The sequence below is a fragment of the Spermophilus citellus genome (genome assembly GCF_964194105.1).
Source record: "Spermophilus citellus genome assembly, chromosome: 2".
NCBI lineage: Eukaryota > Metazoa > Chordata > Mammalia > Rodentia > Sciuridae > Spermophilus > Spermophilus citellus.
The window spans coordinates 257772220-257790143 of NC_138183.1; the positions used below are offsets into that span (position 1 = coordinate 257772220).

The window sequence follows — 17924 nt, forward strand, 5'->3', positions numbered from 1 at the left end:
GTGATGGGGTGTGTGGTGTGTGTGTGGGGAGTGAGGTGTGTGTGTGGGGTGTGAGGTGTGTGTGATGGGGTGTGGTGTGTGTGTGGGGTGTGAGGTGTGTGTGTGTGGGGTGTGAGGTGTGTGTGTGTGGGGTGTGAGGTGTGTGTGTATGGGGTGGCGGGGTGTGAGGTGTGTGGGGGGGGTGTGGCGGGGTGTGAGGTGTGTGTGTGTGGGTGTGAGGTGTGTGGGTGTGTGTGTGAGGTGTGTGTGTGTGGGGTGTGAGGTTTGTGTGATGGGGTGTGTGGTGTGTGTGTGGGGTGTGAGGTGTGTGTGTGTGGAGTGTGAGGTGTGTGATGGGGTGTGAGGTGTGTGTGATGGGGTGTGAGGTGTGTGTGATGGGGTGTGAGGTGTGGGTGTGTGATGGGGTGTGCGGTGTGTGTGTGGGGTGTGAGGTGTGTGTGTGGGGGGGTGTGGCAGGGTGTGAGGTGTGTGTGTGTGGGGGGTGGCGGGGTGTGAGGTTTGTGTGTGTGTGTGTGTGAGGTGTGAGGTGTGTGTGTGGGGGGGGTGTGGCAGGGTGTGAGGTGTGTGTGTGTGGGGGGGTGGCGGGGTGTGAGGTGTGTGGGTGTGTGTGTGAGGTGTGTGTGTGTGGGGTGTGAGGTTTGTGTGATGGGGTGTGAGGTGTGTGTGTGGGGTGTGAGGTGTGTGTGTGTGGGGGGTGTGGCAGGGTGTGAGGTGTGTGTGTGGGGGGGGTGGCGGGGGTGTGAGGTTTGTGTGTGTGTGTGTGTGTGAGGTGTGAGGTGTGTGTGTGGGGGGGTGTGGCAGGGTGTGAGGTGTGTGTGTGTGGGGGGGTGGCGGGGTGTGAGGTGTGTGGGTGTGTGTGAGGTGTGTGTGTGTGGGTGTGGCGGGGTGTGAGGTGTGTGGGTGTGTGTGTGAGGTGTGTGTGTGTGGGGTGTGAGGTTTGTGTGATGGGGTGTGTTGTGTGTGTGTGGGGTGTGAGGTGTGTGTGGGGGGTGTGAGGTGTGTGTGATGGGGTGTGTGGTGTGTTTGATGGGGTGTGCGGTGTGTGTGTGGAGTGTGAGGTGTGTGTGGGGGGGGTGTGGCGGGGTGTGAGGTGTGTGGGTGTGTGTGTGAGGTGTGTGTGTGGGGTGTGAGGTTTGTGTGATGGGGTGTGTTGTGTGTGTGTGGGGTGTGAGGTGTGTGTGTGGGGTGTGAGGTGTGTGTGATGGGGTGTGTGGTGTGTTTGATGGGGTGTGAGGTGTGTGTGTGGGGGGGTGTGGCAGGGTGTGAGGTGTGTGTGTGTGGGGGGTGGGCGGGGTGTGAGGTGTGTGTGTGGGGGGTGTGGCGGGGTGTGAGGTGTGTGGGTGTGTGTGTGAGGTGTGTGTGGGGGTGTGAGGTGTGTGTGTGGGCTGTGAGGTGTGTGTGTGGGGTGTGAGGTGTGTGTGTGTGTGTGGGGTGTAGCAGGGTGTGAGGTGTGTGTGTATGGGGGTGGCGGGGTGTGAGGTGTGTGTGTGGGGGGGTGTGGCGGGGTGTGAGGTGTGTGTGTGGGGTGTGAGGTGTGTGGGTGTGTGTGTGAGGTGTGTGTGTGTGGGGTGTGAGGTGTGTGTGATGGGGTGTGTTTTGTGAGTGTGGGGTGTGAGGTGTGTGTGTGGGGTGTGAGGTGTGTGTGTGGGGTGTGAGGTGTGTGTGTGTGGGGGGTGTGGCAGGGTGTGAGGTGTGTGTGTATGGCGGTGGCGGGGTGTGAGGTGTGTGTGTGTGGGGTTGTGGCGGGGTGTGAAGTGTGTGTGTGGGGTGTGAGGTGTGTGTGTGGGGGGTGTGAGGTGTGTGTGTGTGGGGTGTGTGGTGTGTGTGTGGGGTGTGAGGTGTGTGTGTGGGGTGTGAGGTGTGTGTGTGTGGGGTGTGAGGTGTGTGTGTGGGGCGTGAGGTGTGTGTGTGGGGTGTGTGGTGTGTGTGTGGGGTGTGAGGTGTGTGTGTGGGGTGTGAGGTGTGTGTGTGAGGTGTGTGGGTGTGTGTGTGGGGGTGTGGCGGGGTGTGAGGTACGTGGGTGTGTGTGTGGGGTGTGAGGTGTGTGTGATGGGGTGTGTGGTGTGTGTGATGGGGTGTGTGGTGTGTGTGTGGGGTGTGAGGTGTGTGTGTGTAGGGTGTGAGGTGTGTGTGATGGGGTGTGTGGTGTGTGTGTGGGGTGTGAGGTGTGTGTGTGGGGTGTGTGGTGTGTGTGTGGGGTGTGTGAGGTGTGTGTGTGGGGGGTGTGGCGGGGTGTGAGGTATGTGGGGTGTGTGTGTGGGGTGTGAGGTGTGTGTGTGGGGTGTGTGGTGTGTGTGTGGGGTGTGTGAGGTGTGTGTGGGGGGGTGTGGCGGGGTGTGAGGTATGTGGGTGTGTGTGTGGGGGGTGTGTGAGGTGTTGTGTGATGGGGTGTGTGGTGTGTGTGTGGGGTGTGAGGTGTGTGTGGGGGGGTGTGGCAGGGTGTGAGGTGTGTGATGGGGTGTGAGGTTTGTGTGATGGGGTGTGTGGTGTGTGTGGGGTGTGAGGTGTGTGTGTGGGGTGTGAGGTGTGTGTGTGGGGTGTGTGAGGTGTGTGGGGGGGGTGTGGCGGGGTGTGAGGTATGTGGGTGTGTGTGGGGGGGGGTGTGTGAGGTGTGTGTGATGGGGTGTGTGGTGTGTGTGTGGGGTGTGAGGTGTGTGTGTGGGGGTGTGGCGGGGTGTGAGGTATGTGGGTGTGTGTGTGAGGTGTGTGTGATGGGGTGTGTGGTGTGTGTGTGGGGGTGTGAGGTGTGTGTGTGGGGTGTGAGGTTTGTGTGATGGGGTGTGTGGTGGTGTGTGTGTGGGGTGTGGCAGGGTGTGAGGTGTGTGTGTATGGGGGTGGCGGGGTGTGAGGTGTGTGTGTGGGGTGTGTGGTGTGTGTGTGGGGTGTGAGGTGTGTGTGTGGGGTGTGTGGTGTGTGTGTGGGGTGTGAGGTGTGTGTGTGGGGTGTGTGGTGTGTGTGTGGGGTGTGAGGTGTGTGTGGCGGGGTGTGAGGTGTGTGTGTGGGGTGTGAGGTGTGTGTGTATGGGGGTGGCGGGGTGTGAGGTGTGTAGGTGTGTGTGTGGGTGTGTGTGTGAGGGTGGGTGTGTGTGTGGGGTGTGAGGTGTGTGTGATGGGGTGTGTTTTTGTGAGTGTGGGGGTGTGAGGTGTGAGTGTGGGGTGTGTGAGGTGTGTGTGGGTGTGAGGTGTGTGTGTGGGGTGTGTGAGGTGTGTGTGGGGGGGGGTGTGGCGGGGTGTGAGGTATGTGGGTGTGTGTGTGAGGTGTGTGTGTGGGGCGTGAGGTGTGTGTGTGGGGTGTGTGGTGTGTGTGTGGGGGGTGTGAGGTGTGTGTGATGGGGTGTGTTTTGTGTGTGTGGGGTGTGAGGTGTGTGTGTGGGGGTGTGATGGGGTGTGAGGTATGTGGTGTGTGTGTGAGGTGTGAGTGATGAGGTGTGAGGTGTGTGTGTGTGGGGTGTGTTTTGTGAGTGTGGGGTGTGAGGTGTGAGTGTGGGGTGTGAGGTGTGTGTGATGGGGTGTGAGGTGTGTGTGTATGGGGGTGGCGGGGTGTGAGGTGTGTGTGTGTGAGGTGTGTGGGTGTGTGTGGGGTGTGTTTTGTGTGGGGTGTGAGGTGTGAGTGTGGGGTGTGAGGTGTGTGTGATGGGGTGTGAGGTGTGTGTGTATGGGGGTGGCGGGGTGTGAGGTGTGTGTGTGGGGTGTGTGGTGTGTGTGGGGGGTGTGAGGTGTGTGTGGGGTGTTTGGTGTGTGTGTGGGGTGTGAGGTGTGTGTGTGGGGTGTGTGGTGTGTGTGTGGGGTGTGAGGTGTGTGTGGCGGGGTGTGAGGTGTGTGTGTGGGGTGTGAGGTGTGTGTGTATGGGGGTGGCGGGGTGTGAGGTGTGTGTGTGGGTGTGTGTGTGAGGTGTGTGGGTGTGTGTGTGGGGTGTGAGGTGTGTGTGATGGGGTGTGTTTTGTGAGTGTGGGGTGTGAGGTGCGAGTGTGGGGTGTGTGAGGTGTGTGTGTGGGGTGTGAGGTGTGTGTGGGGTGTGTGAGGTGTGTGTGTGGGGGGTGTGGCGGGGTGTGAGGTATGTGGGTGTGTGTGTGAGGTGTGTGTGTGGGGCGTGAGGTGTGTGTGTGGGGTGTGTGGTGTGTGTGTGGGGGGTGTGAGGTGTGTGTGATGGGTGTGTTTTGTGTGTGTGGGGTGTGAGAGGTGTGTGTGGGGGTGTGATGGGGTGTGAGGTATGTGGTGTGTGTGTGAGGTGTGTGTGATGGGGTGTGAGGTGTGTGTGTGTGGGGTGTGTTTTGTGAGTGTGGGGTGTGAGGTGTGTGTGATGGGGTGTGTGGTGTGTGTGATGGGGTGTGAGGTGTGTGTGTATGGGGGTGGCGGGGTGTGAGGTGTGTGTGTGTGAGGTGTGTGGGTGTGTGTGGGGTGTGTTTTGTGAGTGTGGGGTGTGAGGTGTGAGTGTGGGGTGTGAGGTGTGTGTGATGGGGTGTGAGGTGTGTGTGTATGGGGGTGGCGGGGTGTGAGGTGTGTGTGTGTGAGGTGTGTGGGTGTGTGTGGGGTGTGTTTTGTGTGTGTGGGGTGTGAGGTGTGTGTGTGGGGGTGTGATGGGGTGTGAGGTATGTGGTGTGTGTGTGAGGTGTGTGTGATGGGGTGTGAGGTGTGTGTGATGGGGTGTGTTTTGTGAGTGTGGGGTGTGAGGTGTGTGTGATGGGGTGTGAGGTGTGTGTGTATGGGGGTGGCGGGGTGTGAGGTGTGTGTGTGTGGGGTGTGTTTTGTGAGTGTGGGGTGTGAGGTGTGTGTGATGGGGTGTGTGGTGTGTGTGATGGGGTGTGAGGTGTGTGTGTATGGGGGTGGCGGGGTGTGAGGTGTGTGTGTGTGAGGTGTGTGGGTGTGTGTGCGGTGTGTTTTGTGAGTGTGGGGTGTGAGGTGTGAGTGTGGGGTGTGAGGTGTGTGTGATGGGGTGTGAGGTGTGTGTGTATGGGGGTGGCGGCGTGTGAGGTGTGTGTGTGGGTGTGTGTGTGAGGTGTGTGGGTGTGTGTGTGGGGTGTGAGGTGTGTGTGATGGGGTGTGTTTTGTGAGTGTGGGGTGTGAGGTGTGAGTGTGGGGTGTGTGAGGTGTGTGTGTGGGGTGTGAGGTGTGTGTGGGGTGTGTGAGGTGTGTGTGGGGGGGTGTGGCGGGGTGTGAGGTATGTGGGTGTGTGTGTGAGGTGTGTGTGTGGGGCGTGAGGTGTGTGTGTGGGGTGTGTGGTGTGTGTGTGGGGGGTGTCAGGTGTGTGTGATGGGGTGTGTTTTGTGTGTGTGGGGTGTGAGGTGTGTGTGTGGGGGTGTGATGGGGTGTGAGGTATGTGGTGTGTGTGTGAGGTGTGTGTGATGGGGTGTGAGGTGTGTGTGATGGGGTGTGTTTTGTGAGTGTGGGGTGTGAGGTGTGTGTGATGGGGTGTGTGGTGTGTGTGATGGGGTGTGAGGTGTGTGTGTATGGGGGTGGCGGGGTGTGAGGTGTGTGTGTGTGGGGTGTGTTTTGTGAGTGTGGGGTGTGAGGTGTGTGTGATGGGGTGTGTGGTGTGTGTGATGGGGTGTGAGGTGTGTGTGTATGGGGGTGGCGGGGTGTGAGGTGTGTGTGTGTGAGGTGTGTGGGTGTGTGTTCGGTGTGTTTGTGAGTGTGGGGTGTGAGGTGTGAGTGTGGGGTGTGAGGTGTGTGTGATGGGGTGTGAGGTGTGTGTGTATGGGGGTGGCGGGGTGTGAGGTGTGTGTGTGGGTGTGTGTGTGAGGTGTGTGTGTGTGGGGTGTGTTTTGTGAGTGTGGGGTGTGAGGTGTGTGTGATGGGGTGTGTGGTGTGTGTGATGGGGTGTGAGGTGTGTGTGTATGGGGGTGGCGGGGTGTGAGGTGTGTGTGTGTGAGGTGTGTGGGTGTGTGTGGGGTGTGTTTTGTGAGTGTGGGGTGTGAGGTGTGAGTGTGGGGTGTGAGGTGTGTGTGATGGGGTGTGAGGTGTGTGTGTATGGGGGTGGCGGGGTGTGAGGTGTGTGTGTGTGGGGTGTGTTTTGTGAGTGTGGGGGTGTGAGGTGTGTGTGATGGGGTGTGTGGTGTGTGTGGTGGGGTGTGAGGTGTGTGGTTGTATGGGGGTGGGGGGTGGGTGTGTGTGTGGGGTGTGTTTTGTGAGTGTGGGGTGTGAGGTGTGTGTGATCGGGTGTGTGGTGTGTGTGATGGGGTGTGAGGTGTGTGTGTATGGGGGTGGCGGGGTGTGAGGTGTGTGTGTGTGAGGTGTGTGGGTGTGTGTGGGGTGTGTTTTGTGAATGTGGGGTGTGAGGTGTGAGTGTGGGGTGTGAGGTGTGTGTGTGGGGTGTGAGGTGTGTGTGTATGGGGGTGGCGGGGTGTGAGGTGTGTGTGTGGGTGTGTGTGTGAGGTGTGTGGGTGTGTGTGGGGTGTGTTTTGTGAGTGTGGGGTGTGAGGTGTGTGTGATGGGGTGTGTGGTGTGTGTGATGGGGTGTGAGGTGTGTGTGTATGGGGGTGGCGGGGTGTGAGGTGTGTGTGTGTGGGGTGTGTTTTGTGAGTGTGGGGTGTGAGGTGTGTGTGATGGGGTGTGTGGTGTGTGTGATGGGGTGTGAGGTGTGTGTGTATGGGGGTGGCGGGGTGTGAGGTGTGTGTGTGTGGGGTGTGTTTTGTGAGTGTGGGGTGTGAGGTGTGTGTGATGGGGTGTGAGGTGTGTGTGATGGGGTGTGAGGTGTGTGTGGGGGTGTGTGTGTGAGGTGTGTGTGTGTGGGGTGTGTTTTGTGAGTGTGGGGTGTGAGGTGTGTGTGATGGGGTGTGTGGTGTGTGTGATGGGGTGTGAGGTGTGTGTGTATGGGGGTGGCGGGGTGTGAGGTGTGTGTGTGTGAGGTGTGTGGGTGTGTGTGGGGTGTGTTTTGTGAGTGTGGGGTGTGAGGTGTGTGTGTGGGGTGTGAGGTGTGTGTGTATGGGGTGGCGGGGTGTGAGGTGTGTGTGTGGGTGTGTGTGTGAGGTGTGTGGGTGTGTGTGGGGTGTGTTTTTGTGAGTGTGGGGTGTGAGGTGTGTGTGATGGGGTGTGTGGTGTGTGTGATGGGGTGTGAGGTGTGTGTGTATGGGGGTGGCGGGGTGTGAGGTGTGTGTGTGTGGGGGTGTGTTTTGTGAGTGTGGGGTGTGAGGTGTGTGTGATGGGGTGTGAGGTGTGTGTGATGGGGTGTGAGGTGTGTGTGGGGGGGTGTGTGTGAGGTGTGTGTGTGGGGGGTGTGTTTTGTGAGTGTGGGGTGTGAGGTGTGTGTGTGGGGTGTGAGGTGTGTGTGTATGGGGGTGGCGGGGTGTGAGGTGTGTGGGTGTGTGTGGCGGGGTGTGAGGTGTGTGGGTGTGTGTGTGTGGGCGTGTGGCGGGGTGTGAGTGTGGCAGGGTGGGGCAGGCCCCGCGGCTTCTGGGGGAAACCCCGGGAAACCCCGGGAACCCCCGCAGGCCGGCCGAGCGGGCCAGGCCCTGGGGACGCAGCAGGCCGCGGTCGTGCTCGCGTCGCCTGGGGGCTGCCCGCTGGAGAGGTTTCCCAGAGGAGGACGGGGAGAGCGGGAGCTTCCTGGACCACGGCCATCCCCAGGCACCGCTTACAAGGCCACAGGGCGTCCCCTTCTGGAGACGCTGCAGCGGGCACCGTGGGCCCTGAATCGACCAGGACGCGCTCGACCAGGCCCGGTTCAAGGCGGCCACGAGGGGGGGTTGGAGGAAGACCGGGCGGGAAGACTGCGGGAGGTGGGCGAGGCAGTGGAACTGGCCGCTTAGTGCCTAGGGAGCTGTCGAGTCCGGGCCGGGCCCTGGAGTCCCAAGCCCCCTGGGTCCCCAGACGTCGTGTCGGGCACTAGCCGGTCAAGACCTGTCATAGGGGCCACGCAGCGACGCCTGTCAAACTTCTTTCCCAGTTGAACAGGCACCGGCCACGCCCGCTCTCCTGGGCCCACCCCTCGCGCCAAGGCCCCGCCCCGCCCCGGCGTGCCCTGCGCGGCGGCGCGGAGGCTGGTGTGGCTGGGCGGCCATGGGCGGGGCTTCCGGCGCGTCGCCGAGCCTTCCGGCCGAGCGCGAGGGCTCTGCCGGCTTCTGACATGAAGGTGAGCCCCGCGGCCGCCGCGCCTGTTCCTCCTTCTGGCCGGGCCTCAGCCGCCCTGCCGCGAAGTGACTCCTCCCGTGCCAGACGGTTGTGGGGCGCGGGCGACGCGGGCGGGCTTACGGGAGCGCGAGCGCCGGGAGCAGGCGTGTGCGCCGGCGTGGCCGAGTCGGCGGAGCGGGCGTGGAAGGGGAGTGGGGGCGTGGGCGAGAGAGGACCGAGGCAGCGACGGCGGTGCCGAGGGAGGCATGTGAGCGAGCGTGCGACCAGGCGGTCTTGGGCGCGCGGCCGGGCCGGTGGTCCCGGGGCTGGGCGGGCGCGCCGGCTCTCCCCGGGCGCAGACCCCATGCCTTGAACATCGGGGCCGCAGATGTCCACACCCGAGGCCACGCGCCAGCCCTTGCTTCACAGGTCCCGAGACTGCAGCCCACGGAGGTGAAGGGCAGCAGACTGGTGACAGAACCGGACCTGAGCCACCTCAGTGTAGTGTTCCCATGGCTCTCCCAGCACTGGGCAGGGCTGTCCCCCTCGCCCCGGGGTCTCCTCCCGTGTGAACTGTGCTAGCAAGTGTGCCTGTGTGCTGAGCTGTGGCCTGGCACGCAGCACAAAGTCAATAAATGTCGCGGGGTCGTTATCGTTCTGCCTCTTACACCACCTTCGTTTCCAAGCATAGCATACACTCCGTCCTCACCATAAGAACATGGTTGGCTCCACAATTTGTGCTCAAAAGTGAAAACATGGGGTAGCCCAGTGTTTTTGGCATTGGAGCTGCATTTCTGTTGAGAGTCAACTTGCCCTGGCACCGTGATCCAGGCCTGTAATCCCAGAAACTCAGGAGGTTGAGGCTGGAGGATCGTGGCTAGCCTCTATTATTTTGTCTATTTTGATCCTGTCTGAAAATGTAAAAAGGGGTGGGTGGGAATAATGCTCAGTCATAGGGCTCCCCTGAGTTCAATCCCCAGTATCAAAAAGAAGAAAAAAAAAAAAAAAACCAAAGCTGATTTTTACTCCTTAGGCTGATCTCATGCTGTAGTACCATACAATCTGAGGAACACTGATCAGCTTCTTTCACTCTGCACATGCACAACTGACATGCACACGTGAGATGCATGCACTAGTGCATTTCTTGCTGTGGGTTGGCATGAAAAGCATTTGAAAATCTCTGTACTTCCTTTCTATCAGCCCTCCTGTGACTGTCCTTCCAGTGTCCTGGGGCTCAGAGCCCCAAAATAGTCTATTAAAACAGCAGATTCTGAGACTTGGATTAGTCAGTGTCATAACACACCACACTATGGAGGCCCTTCTGCCCAAAGGAGGGTTTTTAGTGTTTGGGAAAGAAACATGGTTTGATGCAGGAGCACAGTGTGTGAGCAAGGTACAGTGGTACACACCTGTAATCCTAGCAACTAGAGGTTGAGGCAGAAAGATTGTAAGTTTGAGGCCAGCCTTGATAACGTAATGAGATCTTGTCTAAAGTATAGAAATAAAAAGGGCTGGGGATGTAGCTCAGTAGTAAAGCACCTCTAGGTTCAATTCCCAGTACCAAACAAACAAGCCCTGTGTGGGAGAGCCCAGGAGTCACCAATGTGAAGAGCACAGTGGAGAGTTAGCCCTCATAGGCATCCAAGCCGTGGACAGTGGGGAGCCATGGGAGGTGCGGCAGCCTGGATGTGCCCTCACATGTGCATCACTGCCCCACCGCTGCACTGTGGCAGGTTGCATCCCAGTGTTTCATCCCACAGCCAAGTGACCAGCTACTGGCAGTCAGCGGTAGCACCAGCCCTGGCTTTGTGTTTGGTTTGGTTCTCCCAGTACCCTGGCTGGGTACAGAAGCTGACAGGTCCATCTTCCTCTTCCACAGGTGCATATGAGCTTCACCTGTTCTCTTCCTTCCTTCCTGAAGGTGTGAAATCAAATTGGGTTAAGGATGTGATAAAAGGACCTTTAAGTGGGTGGACAGTGGCCCTGCTGCAGGTTTGCAGGGCTGCAAGAAGAGAAGAGACCCAAAGTAATGGTGGTTACCAGGGCACACCATGACGATCACTCATAATCACTTCCTTGGAGGCCATCCTTTTGCATGATTTCTCCTCAATTTCCTTCTTTCATCATGGAAGGGACTGGGGTAAAAAATGGGTGTTTGGTTACTTGAGAGGCTGAAGCAAGAGGATTCCAAGTTCAAGGCCCATCTGGGCAACTCTAATAAGACACTGGCTCAAAACCAAAGATGGCTGGGGGGATGAGCTCAGAAAGGAAACTGATGGGTTTGATCCCTGTACTCTCCCCTGCAAAAAAGGATACCTGGGAGCTAAGAGAGCTGCATTCTCAGCCTGGCCAGGCAAACTCTGCCCCAACCCATGGACAGAATTCCCCATGGACAGAATTGTGCAGCAGTGAGAGTGTTAGGGTGAGATAAGGCTGCAAGAGGCTGCTGCCCTTTGATTCATATTTCTCTTGCTAAAAGGAGGGGTTGGTTTGGTGGGGAGCCAGCGATGGAAGGTGTTCTGGGCCTGGATTTTCTTTTTTTTTAATTATTAATTTTTTTATTTATATATGACAGAATACGTTAAAATTCATATTACATACATAGAGCACAAATTTTTCATATCTCTGGTTGTATACAAAGTATATTCACACTAATTTGTGTCTTCATACATGTACTTTGGATAATGATGTCCATCACATTCCACCATCATTTCTAACCCCATGCCCCTTCAATTCCCCTCCCACTTCTCCGCCCTATCTAGAGTGGGCCTGGATTTTTTTATTTCCTCAGAACTGTGATGGCTCTTATTTATTTATTTGTTTAGGTACTGGGATAGAACTCAGGGGTACTTGACCACTGAGCCACATCCCCAGCCCTATTTTGTATTTAGAGATAGGGTCTCACTGAGTTGCTTAGTGCCTCACTTTTGCTGAGTCTGGCTTTGAAGACATGATCCTCCTCTATCAGCTTCCCAAACTGCTGGGATTACAGGCATGTGCCACTGCACCAAGCATATTTATTCTTTGTTTATTTTTGGCACTAGGGATTGAACCCAGGGGGCTTAACCATTGAGCCACATTTTATTTTGAGACAGATCTGGTTAAGTTGCTTAGGGCCTCACTGAGTTGCTGAGGCTGGCTTTGAACTTTCAGTCTTCCTGTCTCAGCTTCCAGAGCAGCTGGGATTATAGGCTTCACCACCAAACGTACCTGGCTCTGTGATGACTTTTAGAGCAACTGTTGCCTTTCTCCAAGGCCACAAGCACTGCGTGCTGTTCTTTGTACCCTCAGCTTCCCTTCCTAGTTCCTCAGAGCCTGAAGGCCATGGGGTCTCCTTGCCTCCCAGTCTTACCCACGTCCCAGGCAGGTGATGGAATTTGGGTTTCCCCTGCATATAGCGGGCTGGCTGCAGAATAAAAGCTAAGAGAGAAAACAGAAGAAACCACAGGACACAGGAAGTAATTTTAGACAGTGGGGATGGTACGGGTTGGCTCTTGGATCTTAGGGATCAAGTTTCCACACTGGAAAGAGAGTGTGCAAGAGAGCCCGCGCTTGCTTTATTTATATGGAGGAAGCATCAAAGGTTTCCTGTGGAATGTTCTTTGACAAATAAGGTAGGAGGTGGGCTGTCCAGTTTCCAGTGAGTTATGCCCAATTCCAGAACTACGAGAGAGAGCGGGCTGGGGATATAGCTCAGTTGGTAGAGTGCTTGTCTCGCATGCATGAGGCCTTGGGTTCAATCTCCAGTGTCACACACACAAGTATGAGAGAGCCCAGTTCTCATGCATCACTCAATCCATTGAGTGGGAGGAGCCACAAGATAGTTTACAATGCCAAACCTAAATTTCCCTGGCTCAAGGCTGAGTGAAGACTTGAAGCTCAAATAATTCACGGTGGCCCACATTTCAGGTAGGGAACTTCCTTCTGTGCTGGGAACATGGTTGTTTTGGGTGACAAAGATGGAAGCTTGTTGCTGCAGTAGGTCTTACCCAGGAGATGATGGCAGGGTAGGAAAATCTGTTCCTCTGCAAAGGGAAGTGAAAAGAGGTCCTGGCAAGGGGTTCAGAGGAACGAGAGGGTGGGCACTGTGGTGGGCCTGGTTCTGGCAGCTCCTGATGCATATTCCCTGTCTGGCCTGGTATTCCTGGAGCTTTCTCATCCTGGGCTTGGGTGTTAGAGGTGCCTGTGGCCTCCAGGGAAGGTTGTGTTCCAACTTGCTGGGCAGTGGGCTAGCGCAGCCTCCAGCTGCTCACCTCCCTTTGCCTGGGCTGTGCGAGCCTCTCAGCTCTTCTGGAGGGTGTGAGACTAGATGGATGAGCTTCTGCATATCCAATGTCTTGAAGCCTATGACAGCTGCCCAAACAGGCTCTACTTGTTGCTCAGTCGCCCTCAGAGTGAAGGCCAAAGGGTGGGGTTGCCTGGAACCTAAAAATGAACTGTACAACTAATAAGAGTTCATTGCAGGGCTGGGGTTGTGGATCAGTGGTAGAGCGCTTGCCTAGCATGTGCAAGGCACTGGGTTAGATTCTCAGCACCACATTGAAAAATAAATAAAATAAAGTCATTATGTCTGACTACAACTAAAAATATTTTTTTTAAAGAGAGAGAGAGAGAATTTTTTTTTTTAATATTTATTTTATTATTTTTTTTAGTTCTCGGCGGACACAACATCTTTGTTGGTATGTGGTGCTGAGGATCGAACCCGGGCCGCACGCATTCCAGGCGAGCGTGCTACCGCTTGAGCCACATCCCCAGCCCGAGAGAGAATTTTTTAATATTTATTTTTCAGTTCTCGGCAGACACAACATCTTTGTTTGTATGTGGTGCTGAGGATCGAACCCGGGCCACACGCATGCCAGGCGAGCGCGCTACCACTTGAGCCACATCCCCAGCCCTAAAAATATTTTTTAAAAGAGTTTATTGCAGAAAAAAGTCACAAAATACAGGTAAAGAAATAAAAAAATGAGCAGCAATTCCTAATTGCCAGCATATTTGCTTTTCAGTGTATGTGCAGTACTGGGGTTTCCACCCAAGGCCTGTGTACAACAGGTAAGTGCTCTCTCTCTGAGCTATGTCCCCAGCCCTTTTTCTGATTTTTACTTTGAGACAGGGTCTCATTAAATTGCCCTGAGGCAACCTTCCTGCCTCAGGCTCCTGAGTTTCTGGGATTACAGGCATGTACCTGTGCACCCAGCTTTTATTCTTGATTTACAAGATTTCTTTGCATATTGTGGATAGGTTATGGGCAGAAACCTTTTTTTTTTTTTTCTTTTAGTTCTCGGCAGACGCAACATCTTTGTCTGTATGTGGTGCTGAGGATCGAACCTGGGCTGCATGCATGCCAGGCGAGCGTGCTACCGCTTGAGCCACATCCCCAGCCCGGCAGAAACCTTTTAAGCATATTATGAATATGTTTTTCTGGCTTATTTGACTCTAAAGTTGCTCTTTTGTTTCCTGGGCTCAAGTGATCCTTTTGCCTCAGCTTTCCAACTAAGTGGGACCACAGATGCATGCCATCATTCCCAGTTTTTGCTTTTTTTTTTTTTTTTTGGTGGGGGGATACTGAGGATTGAACTCAGGGGCACTCCACCACTGAGCCACATCCCCAGCCCTATTTTCTATTTTATTTAGAGACAGGGTCTCACTGAGTTGCTTAATGCCTCACCTTGCTGAGGCTGGCTTTGAATTCTCAATCCTCCTGTCTCAGCCTCCAAAACCACAGGGATTACAAGCTTGCATCACTGCACCTGGACCATGCCCAGGTTTTAAAGATTTACATAATTTTTTTTGTGTGTGTGTGTGTACACACCAGGGATTGAAGTCAGGGGCACTTGACCACTGAGCCACATTCCTAGTCCTATTGTATTTTATTTAGAGACAGGGTCTCACTGAGTTGCTTAGTGCCTCTCTATTGCTGAGGCTGGCTTTGAACTCGTGATCCTCCCGTCTCAGCCTCCTGAGCTGCTGGGATTATAGGTGTGCGCCACTGCACCTGGCTAAAGATTTACTTTTTTTTTTTTGAATATTTTTTTAGTTGTTGATAGACATTTATTTTTATTTTTTTTACTTATGCGATGTTGAGAATCAAACCCAGTGCCTCACACATGCCGGGCAAGTGCGCTACTGCTCAGCCCTAGCCCCAGCCCCAATATTTACATTTTTATGTGGTAAACTTTGTGGGTATTCGTATTTTCTCCCAGTACCTTCTGTTGGCTCCATTGTTTTACACTTCATTCATAGTGTGACTAGGATTTCTTTGGATCTGGGGGGGATGTGGGGACCAACATTCTATTAGGTGGCTGGTTGTGGCCAGGGCAGCCTTGGGCGATAGGGGGAGGGCTCCATGGCCAGTGGGGATGAAGCTGTCTGGGTGTCTGTGAGGAACTTGTGGCCCAGTCAAGGGAGCCGAGAAGTGCTGGGGATTTGACTCAAGCTACCAGGGCTGGCAGAGGCTGGGCTCTGTCCTGGGGGCCCAGGCTGTACTAGGACGCCTGTGCTCTCCTGCTCATCGTCTCCATGCCTTCTTTCTCTGCAGCCCTCTGGACCCAGAGGCCAGACCCCATGTGACACACTCACCATGCAGATGCTCCTTCACATCCTCTGGCTTATGCTGGCCTGTGGCTCTGTGCACACTACCCTGTCAAAGTCAGATGCCAAAAAAGCTGCTTCAAAGACGCTGTTGGAGAAGGTAGGAATAACCTGGGAACTTGAGGTGACCGTACTGGCCAATGGCTGACCCTTCACACTCCTGTCTCTCCTGTTTGGGGGAATCAGGACTCTGCAGGGGCATGGCTGCTCATGTGGCCATCTGACCAGCCAGCAGTAGACAGGTGGGTGGGATGCTAGGCAGGTGGCTTGTGTGTTTCTAGGACTTTACTGGCTAAGGCTCTGAGTATGCCACCTCTGGAGCCAGGTTCTGAGGTGCCAGGCTTTGTCTTGTGTCTCACCCTGCCCATTCAGGGCCTGTCCCCTATGAGTTTCCATCTTTCTTCTGCACTCCTGTCTCACGGTGGTTATTCTTTCTCATATTGATGCCCTTAAGCTGCATTGTATTGGGGATGTTGTGCTGTTCTTCTGGGATGGTCCCAGGAATTATAAACTCAAAGATAGGTCCCCATCTAGCCTATCCCTCAGTCCCAGCAGCTCCTGCAGTCCCCATGCCTCTGGCCAGACTGCAGTTACAGGGTCATTCCTGTATGGAATGATGATGGGGGTGATGTTGTGAGCTGGGCCCTAGAGTGTGGACTGAGCAGGCAAGTCGAGAACTTGTAAAAGAACTTTGACAGGGGGCTGCGTTGTGGCTCAGTGACAAAGTGCTTGCCTTGCACATGTGGTGCCCTGGGTTCAATCCTGAGCACCACATAAAAATAAATAAAAACAAAATAAAGGGGCTGGGGTTGTAGCTCAGCAGTAGAGTGCTCACCTAGCACATGCGAAGCCCTGGGTTCGATCCTCAGCACCACATAAAAGTAAATAAATAAAGATATTGTGTCCAACCCAAAAATAAATATTAAAAAAATAAAATAAAGATATTGTGTTTATCTATAACTAAAAAAATTTTAAAAAAAAGAAGAACTTCTAGAAGCAGAGGAGGGGAAAGAGGTGTGGCCACAGGTAGGAGAAGACCTGTGTTGGGAGCACAAAGTTGGTCAGTGAGGTGGCATGTGCCTGGCATGTCCTCAATATATATGGCCCTGTGCCCAGGTGAGTCTCAAGTCCCAAGTGGGTACTGACTATCCATCATGTGGATGGAGGCACCCTACCTTCCTGTCTGCTCTTCAGTCCCCAGCAAGGGACAGCCCCTGACAGCCACCACATCTTCTCTAAAGGCCAGAGCCTTTCTGGCTTGAGTTGTCCACTGGCCTGTGCCCTCTACCTGCAGGGTCTCCAGGTCAACAAGTCACATTGGTCCAGAGACAGTCCATGGCTAAACAGGATGGGCTTGCTGTTGCTTGGGAGGCTACATTACACGCAGGACAGTGAGTGATGGCTTCCTCCCCTTCCTTTCCTTTCAGACTCAGTTTGCAGATAAGCCTGTCCAAGATCGGGGTCTGGTGGTGACGGACCTCAAAGCTGAGGTCGTAGTTCTTGAGCATCGCAGCTACTGCTCAGCGAGGGCCCGGGAGCGAAACTTTGCTGGAGACGTTCTAGGTTATGTCACTCCGGTAAGTTGGGTTCTCATGGTGCACAGGGAGGCCCTGAGGTGCAGATGGGCTGCCCCATCCTCCATGGCAGGCAGACCTCCTGCTCTCTTCTCCCAGGTGTCAGGGCTGTGAGGCAAAGTGGGAGAGATGCCAACCTGGAGATGGCAGAGTAAAGGGTGCCGGGAATTTCTTGGGGGCTTGCACCTCCTGATTGCAAGTGACTCTGGTCAGTGCTCCCTGGCTGTCTGGCCCCAGCTGCCAGCCTGCAGAAGCGTGGGTGTATGGGGCTGATAAGGACGAGCAGCAGTCACCCTGGTAAAGGAGCTGTTGCCAGGGTGCCAGGCTATGGGCATCAGTCCCGACAACTCCGCGGAGTGCTGGGCCCCACCATCACCACAGGCAGGGTTGATGTGGGCCCTAGGCATGACCTGAGCAGCCAGAAACAGAATCACACAAGGCAGGTGTGCACTCATCTGTCCTCTGCCTGCTGTCCCCTCTCTCTACCAGTGGAACAGCCATGGGTATGACATCGCCAAGGTCTTTGGGAGCAAGTTCACGCATATCTCACCAGTCTGGCTACAGCTGAAGAGACGTGGCCGTGAGATGTTTGAGGTTACAGGCCTCCACGACGTGGACCAAGGTTTTCACACTGCCTGCTTGCCTGTGCTTATCCCAGGGATGAGGAGAGTGAGAATGTGTCTCTGTGTGATTGTGAGTGGGCACGCATGACTCGTGAGAATGTGTGACTGGGTGTGTGTGCCATGAATGTTGAGACTGTCAGCATGAGTGTGCATATAAGTGTGTGGGAGTGAGTTTGCTGAGCCCGGAGCGCAGTCCTATGGTGTGGGCTGGTATGCAGAGTTGGGCAGAATGGGCCAGGAGGAGGTGGTCACCATTGTGTGACCCTCTGTGTCACTGGTCAGTGCCTCAGAGCAGACCCAGCACTGCCTCAGTGTTCTGGGGATGGTGGGCAGGACTTCCCTGCACATCTGAGTGGCACGTGAGCATGTGCCAGGCGGGCTGCAGGACACCTAAGGTAGCTGCTGGGATGTGAAGGGTGCAGGCCATTGGTCCTTTGCTCTGTCTCTCCCTTGGTGGTTTCTAGCTGGTGTCCAGGGATTCCCATTGGGTTTTGGCTGCCTTTGGTTCATGGAAACAGCCCTTGGAATGGCCTAAGGTGGGGCCACCTGTTCCCTTGGCTCAAAGCCATCTCTGTTCAGGAAGAATAAGCTCAAGACTGCTCTGCAGGGGCAGGAGAGGCTGGGTTGAAAGCTGGGGCCATCAGGAGGAGGTGAGACTAGAGGAGGAGGGTGATGCAGGGTGACCCCTGGACCTGGGAAGAGCTAGTTCAAGTGGACTGGATCTCCTGGCCCTGTGCTTACTGTCCTATCCGGTCCTACAGGATGGATGCGAGCTGTCAGGAAGCATGCCAAGGGCCTACACATAGGTGAGTCCAGCAGGCCTGGAGGTGAGTGTTCAGGAACCACATCCATGTCACATCATGGTGGAGGGGGTTCTGTGGACCCAGTTCACTGCACTGTGTGAGTGTAGGCCGCTCCTCCTGCTCTGAGTCCAGCACAGCCTGGCATTCATGGCCCATGATCCAGCCCAAGTCCTGGGCTCTCCTGCCCACTGGGCCATAGCACCAAGGCCAGTGCTTCCTTGGCAGTGGCTTTGCCCCTTCTCCCTCCCATTTCTTCCTTCTCCGTCCAGCATTGAGTCCCTGAGGGCAACA

The 17924-nt window shown here is 55.5% G+C and overlaps 1 protein-coding gene across 5 annotated transcripts in view; it reads left to right on the forward strand.

Annotated features, from left to right (window-relative positions):
- Window positions 1-7952: 7952 nt before the first annotated feature.
- Window positions 7953-17924, forward strand: part of CHID1 (chitinase domain containing 1) — a 34796-nt gene continuing 24824 nt past the window's right edge. For 2 of the 5 annotated variants that reach the window (XM_081282391.1, XM_081282394.1), the window contains exons 1-5: window positions 7953-8067; window positions 14581-14733; window positions 16061-16210; window positions 16697-16829; window positions 17592-17657. In XM_081282391.1, the coding sequence (XP_081138517.1) occupies window positions 8062-8067; window positions 14581-14733; window positions 16061-16210; window positions 16697-16829; window positions 17592-17657 (508 nt within the window). In that variant the 5' untranslated portion in view covers window positions 7953-8061. Of the gene's footprint in view, window positions 8068-13048; window positions 13095-14580; window positions 14734-16060; window positions 16211-16696; window positions 16830-17591; window positions 17658-17924 lie in introns of all 5 variants that reach the window. The other 3 variants (XM_081282392.1, XM_081282395.1, XM_081282393.1) reach the window with 2 other exon arrangements.